We start from the raw sequence: 6,984 nt of genomic DNA, 5'->3' as shown, positions 1-6,984 counted from the left end.
GATCACCTGACCTGTTTTGCCTGCCTTGACTTTGAACCTGCCTGTCGCATTGGATTTGTTTACTGGACCTTGTTTAGTAAACAGTTTTGCCTGCAACTGCTGCCGTCTCTGCCTCAAGTAATACCATGGGATTAAACTGTGCTTTCTTTTACAGTACAGTTTCAGTTTGCTTACTGAGGAAATTGTCATGTTTTACTTCGTAACGTTGCCGAATATACATGATACATGTTTGTTTATTGCATGAGAAAGGGAATAAACAGTTTTAAAGGATATGGTAAGAGCCTGGTAATACTATGTCAACAAACAGATGTTCCTTTTGCAGTACAGTTTTAGCTTACTTATAGAGTACATTTTCATGTTTTACTTAGTAAAGTTGTGGAACCTGTTTCATTATAATGACATGGACAGTGGAATATTCTAGTACAAAGGATATGGTAAGATCATAGTAATACCATGGAAACTATGACAGCTTTATTTTTATGTACAGTTTCAGCGTACTTACTGAGGAAATTGTTAAAACATCTGCTAGAACGTACCCAGTGTTTAAGATGTACCATGATAGTAGAGGAAAACTGTTCCTGCGGAGGTAGTTACTAGCCAGGTAAGTAAATGGGTGTAACCATGATAATTAACTACATAAGAAAGGGTAATTTATTGGAAAGTATTGTCTTAATTTCTAGAAAGAAGATAATAACACTTGGACTGTTACCAACATGAACCTAGGATAACCACAGGGTGATAGTGGAGGAGTAATTTTGCTGTAGTTTGTAGTTACCTACTTACTACTAATGAAAAATATCCAATAATATACTTTAACTAACCATACATCCATATATCTCCAGAGTAAATACAATACTTTGAGTTACAGTACCTACTTGCTACCAGTGGTAATTACACAATAAACATTCACCAGGTAAATACTTTGTGCTGTGTTTCTCTTTCTCTGTCTGTCTAAATGCTCCCCTCCGTGTTTGGGTTTGTTTACCAAAGGTGCCAATGACCATCAACAGTTCTGGAGGTCAGAGGTTTATTTCATGTGGAACAGCAAAAAAGCAGGACTCATTGTTGAAACATCTGTTTTCCATCTACCCAGACACCCATACACACACACACACTATGGGTGTGAACATGTTCCCGCTCTTATGTAACTCAGTTGTCAAATGGGTTCTGTGGAGGATCCATTGTCATCTATGAACCAGACATGTTGTTTAGTTTGCAGGCACAAAGCTTTCACCAACAGGAAGCACAGAGGGATCCAAGCAGAAATGTCAAACAGAAACTCCTACAATCCCTCTGTCAAACAAACATGCTTTCCAGAATGGAAAGCTGGGGAACATACATCACCCTTCCTTAAAAACAATCGGGTAGCACATGGTATGTCGACTTGGAATGAAAAAACATTCTCCTTGCTTTTTTTTCAATCTTCTGAAACATTTCCTCTGCAGAACCTTTCTGGGACCTGGGCCAAGTATGACAATGAGGCCATGCAGTTCCTGTTCATCTGGTGGGTGATTGCGTTTGATAGAAGAGGCCTACCTCTCACCTATACGTAGACACAGTCATGCAAATTGACACATACAGTACTTTACTTCACATTCTGCACCCATACATACACACACACACACACACACACACAGAGAACTGACTGGAAAGTCATGCAACTGTAGATACGCACACACATTTCCCATTGTAAAAATGTGTCAAACAGCTATGGAATAATGAGACAGGGTGAGTACCGTGCAAACGTTTCATAGAGGGACACCTGTCTAAAATGTATGTCCAATAGGTGCCCCAGAACCTTGGAAAGAGCTTTAGTGAAGCAGCTTTTGGGGTCACATGCCTGTGTCTTTTAAGAGTGGGAGTAGGTGCTGCTCAGTGATAGATATGTATCGTTCAGTGTTACAGCATTGGACTGCAGATCAAGGTTGCAGGTTTAACTCCCTCTGTACGTTGCTTTGGATAAAAGCACATATGCTAAATGAAGAAAATAAATGATAAATGAAAGAACAAAACTATGGACACTCACTGAAAGTCAGTGGACAACTGTGTGGCATGTAATGTGATGGCTGTTTGAGATGTTGCTCTATGGATAAATGAATGTCTTCACAGCTTTGTACTTTTACACGAAAAGAAAACAAAAGGTTCTAACAAAAGGTTTGGTCGCTGACATGCCTCTGTGAAATCTGATCTTCTGCCACCACCAGGGGGCAGATGCTCAGGACAGGAGATCCAGCACACTGAAGTCAATGTATTGTACATATATTCTGAGACGTGCATTGGCTAAGTTTACTGGAATACTAGTGTGAAGGAATAAATCATTTTAGATTCAGACTTTTTTCATGGTCCTTCTACTACCACTCTTGGCAGTACTTCCATTCTATCTTCTATAATTTTGGGTTTACAACCTTAAAAAGGGTTCAAGGCAAGATTGGCAAGTTTTAGCTTCAGTTTGAAAAGATTTTAACAAAAATATCTCACCCCCTCCCTTAAAAGCCAACCCTCCAAAACACATGAACACGCTGCCTGACTACTGCCTGGAGGTAGACAGACAGACAGACAGACAAGTAGCCCGTCCAATCATTGCATTTGGTCTGAATACTGCCCAATCGTTAGTGCCAGTCTGACTTTACAGTCCTGTGACGCCCACGCATATCAAATTGATTGCATTTTACTGTCAAACCTTTCGATTTATGGGTTGCTATAAGGATGTACAAAGTCCACATAGGGATGACATTACTCACCTAACATTATGTGAACTTTCTTATCAGCCATCTTATTTAGTGAATGGCTTTGTAAATATTTGCATCAAGAGACTCCAGGGTAAATGAATGAGATCATCATGAAAATCCATCCCTTTATTGTAGGTGTGTAGCCCAGCAGGGGTGGTGGGAAAGTGGGTTGATTCATATTAGAATACTAATTCACTTATATAGCAAAGAAAACCATTAACTTTTTTCCACAAATAATTATGTTGCTGGCATGGGGATTTGGTTATGGATAAATGTACAAGAATCCCTGAGTCATGCAGTGAGAATATTTCCTGCTTGAATGGTCTTTTACCAAATAGCTTGTTTTTGCATTTGGCCGATGTCAATGATTCTTTGTTTTTGAAACTGGAATAAGCAAATGACTTCCAAAGATGCAAAGCTACTTGTGTGTATATGTATGCAAAATCTGAAATACTACAGCCTTTTCAATGTAGCTGCTTTTCAATGTTGAATTCTAGGTGGGTAGTGTACAGATGTCAATAACATGTAAAGAGACACGGTGGTTTGAAACCATAATGTTTATCATTAAGTAAGAAAAATCAAATGGTTGACTGCACAATACAAGATGTAAAAACAGTATAAAATCTTAATGAAGAGTGAAACAGTAAACAATTACAAATCTAAAATATTCTTAAGATTTCACCAAATTTCAAGACAATATGACATATCATAAAACCATTTACACTAAAATGAGCATAATACAAGATTAATTGATCAATTGAACTGACAACAAACATCCTTTTAAATGCACGTATATAAATTTGCTGTACAATACATACATTCTTGACTGATTTCTCCCCCCCCCCCCTTTTAATGGGTTTGCCAGCTTCAAGTCTACAAATACAATACAATTGTGTCAGTTGAAACCTGCTATCATTGCTTATTATCATCAAATACCACATTTTTACTTTAGGTTTGGGATTTTAACCAAATAACATGGACTCAACTATGTTTATCAGCTGGCAACTTCCTTTGTCTCCAAATAGGTGAAAAATATCCACTGACTCCCCATTATGTATTTGACATTTGAAATTCAAACCAAATGTCCTCCAATTCTTTGGGCAGCTTCAGCCTAATATCCTTCTATTGAATTCACTTGACCGCCAAGACTCTCTATTCCTTTCTCACATGTTGAATGATGATCCATTGTCGTTGTTTGACCCCTCTGCAGATCTGCGGCCTAAGGTGTAGAGGTCTGACATCTGAGTGGACGATTGACCTGAGTAGATGTACTTCTTCCCCAGGCACCACATATCTTCCAGAATCTTGCGGAGGTGGCTTCGGAACTTCACCCCGATGAAAGCGTAGAGGAAGGGATTGAGGCAGCAGTGCAGATAGGCCAGACTCCTGGTGATGCTCAGAGTGGTGATCTTCACCTGTTCTTCTTCACACCCCCGTACCTTAAACAACCCTACCGTGTGGAACAGAAGAGCCACATTGTAGGGCAAGTGGCACAGAATGAAAACCACCACCACTGTCAGGACCACTGTTAGCGCCTTTTGTCTCTGGGCATTCTGTGCCCGCAGCAAGGTCCGGGCAGTGCTGGAGTACGAGATCAACATGACCACCAGAGGCAAAAGGAAACCGATGGATACCTGCAGACTAGGCACCAGCACTTTCATCAGCACAGCGGTCTTAGTGTCATCAATCTGCATCTGGCACTCAGTCGTTCCGTCCGTGTCCCCCGGAAGATTGTTTTCAGTCAGCTTGCTGTAGAAAACCGACGGGATGGTCAATGTCACAGCCAACGCCCAGACGGCCAAGCAGATAAGACGGCTGTAGGTTTGTAACCGAGAGCGAATGCCGAAGAAACGCCTTGCCTGGACGATCGCAATGTAGCGGTCACAGCTGATGCAGGCTAGCAGGAGCATGCTGCTGTAGAGGTTGATGCTGTATGCGCCTCCTGCCATCTTACAGGCCAGGTGGCCCATGCTCCAGGCATTCCTTTCGTTGTGTATGATGAGCGGGAGGGCAAGAACAAAAAGCAGATCGGCAAAGGCCACGTTTAGGAGGTACACATCCGTCATAGTCTTGGCTTGCTTGTAGTAGGCATATGTGACAATCACCAACACATTGCCCAACAGGCCAAAGGCGCAGATGAAGGAATGGACATAGGTTTGTATTATTATTTCCATTGACTTTTTAACGTAAAGCTGACAAGGAGGCGCTGTGTCAGTGTAATTGTAATTCGTGTCATTGTAATCATAATCTTCATCACTAATGTTCATGATTTTTGCCCTGTGGAAGAAAAAATAAATGAATTTCAAGCAAAGAAAAACCACATTCAGTTTCCAAACTACTTTTTTTTATTTTATTTTTTTATGTTTTTCAGTGGCTAGTCAGTCGAGCCACTTCAGAGGTATGTTTGCCTGAAGGTAAAGTATTTTCTGTAAAAGAACGTTTGAAAGTTGATGTTATCAATTTATGACCCATTTTCTCTTCGAATTGATGCCATCTGAAGGAACATGTGGGAGCATATGAAGGCGTATACCTCTGTCTGATTCTTCGCTGATTTGATTATTATCAGACCTTTGACAATAAACACCACAGCACATTCAGATGCCCTAAAAACGATCTAAAAAGATGCATCTAAGACAAGGATCAGAAAATACCCCCCAAAAGCCTGTGGGTTGAGTGTAACAAATAGACTATTGACTGCAGTTTCAGTCCCAAAGGTGTGAAGATGGTGTTTTGCAAAATGATTCAGGTAAAAATGTATTGCACTTTGATGCACCTTTTGAATTCAGTTACATTATTGCACTTGAATATCTTTGAAGATTATTTGAGACAGTTTCATTGTATATCTAGGAATGCTTGACAATAAAGTAATCTTGTAGCAATGAGATATAGTAATTGTGTTTACATCCAAATGTTTCTAATAGGGAGTGGTTTAAAGATGTCCCCCACTTCAGTACATGCAGCACAACCTTGCTTTTAAGTTAGTCTTGACAAACTAATGCAATCAAACAGCATAATTCAGTCAGTAACAATGACATGACGGGTCTTAAATACATTTTATCCAAGCATACACTTTTTACCTTTTCCTTTTTATATTGTGGATATTTTGTGTACAGATTTTACCCTGGATATATGTAGGTTTTGAAAATTTGAAATCAATCAACATTGAAGTTAATAGACTACATTTCCAAATTTCCCCATTGTGAGACAAATAACGGTTTATCTTATCTTACCTGCAAATGAGATGTCTCAGGAGTAAAAAGGTGAGAAAAAGTCCAGTTCAGACGTCCTCTTAAAATCAAAGAAAGTCTTATTAAAACAATTCCTTAACTGTTTTATTTTTATTAATTTTGCTTTAAAATGGCAAAGTATTTAAAAAGTATATATACTGGCAGTAATGTGGAACTCTACAGCATCAAATGATGTCTTCAGAAGAGATGCTCGTGAGCTATGGAGGAAACAGGTCAGAGTGGTAGATATCTCACTGCTGGTTGCTGACTGTGCTATTGGGTTGTGCATTTTTTGTACCCTCCCTTCCTCGTTATCTAATTTCCATGCACCACCTTTGTGAGGTTCAAACTTTCACTAAACTGTCAAGGCACTGTTACAGTATCCCTTCAGTTTGTGAAAAGATGGTTCCTAAGGTGTCAGCTGAGAGAAGAAATAAGTAGTTTGTCCACTGGTCACCTGCTGGGCTTCCTGCATGGTGTATATGAGCCACACAGAGATCTCTGCCACAGTGTGCTGTTGGACATTTCTGTATTTCCTTTAAATGGAGACCCAAACTAACCATCACAGCAAGTATACACATTTTGTCATGCGGAGTGGTGGGGTAGGACCCAAACACAGTAAAGTAGCGAGGCATAGCTTCAAACCAAGGTTTTATTTATCTTAACAGGAAACCAGACAGGGTACTCACAATAACAAGGGTTAGGACCAGACAAACATTAGACAGAAAACAGGAACCTAAATACACAGAACCAAACCTGACACAGGTGGACACAATGAGACTAATGAGAACTGAAACCACTGAACGAGATACAGGTGAAGACAATGACAGATACAAAGAAACACTAGGGCAGGGAAAAACCAAAAACAGGGGGGGTACGACTGTGGACGTAACACATTTTGACATTTTGCATCACAAGCCTTACATTCATCCTTTATTTTTGACTGCGTGGATGGTGAATTGCATTTAAAATATTTGAAGCTTAAAATACTTTAATGATCTGAATCGATCCATTTTGATTATTGCTGA

General features: G+C 39.7%; 1 protein-coding gene across 1 annotated transcript; it reads right to left on the bottom strand.

Annotated features, from left to right (window-relative positions):
- Positions 1–2,924: 2,924 nt before the first annotated feature.
- On the bottom strand, positions 2,925–6,423 carry ccr6b (chemokine (C-C motif) receptor 6b). The gene is made up of 2 exons (XM_047014912.1): positions 5,960–6,423; positions 2,925–5,006 (listed from the first exon to the last, which is right to left on the bottom strand). Exon 2 carries the CDS (start codon positions 4,994–4,996, stop codon positions 3,893–3,895), a length of 1,104 nt encoding a protein of 367 aa, XP_046870868.1. The 5' UTR covers positions 4,997–5,006; positions 5,960–6,423; the 3' UTR covers positions 2,925–3,892.
- Positions 6,424–6,984: the final 561 nt, after the last annotated feature.

Source organism: Hypomesus transpacificus, chromosome 3, assembly GCF_021917145.1.
Source record: "Hypomesus transpacificus isolate Combined female chromosome 3, fHypTra1, whole genome shotgun sequence".
NCBI classification, from domain to species: Eukaryota; Metazoa; Chordata; class Actinopteri; order Osmeriformes; family Osmeridae; genus Hypomesus; species Hypomesus transpacificus.
The sequence above is the reverse complement of the archived record's forward strand: the minus strand, read 5'-3'. Positions and strand labels throughout refer to the sequence as shown.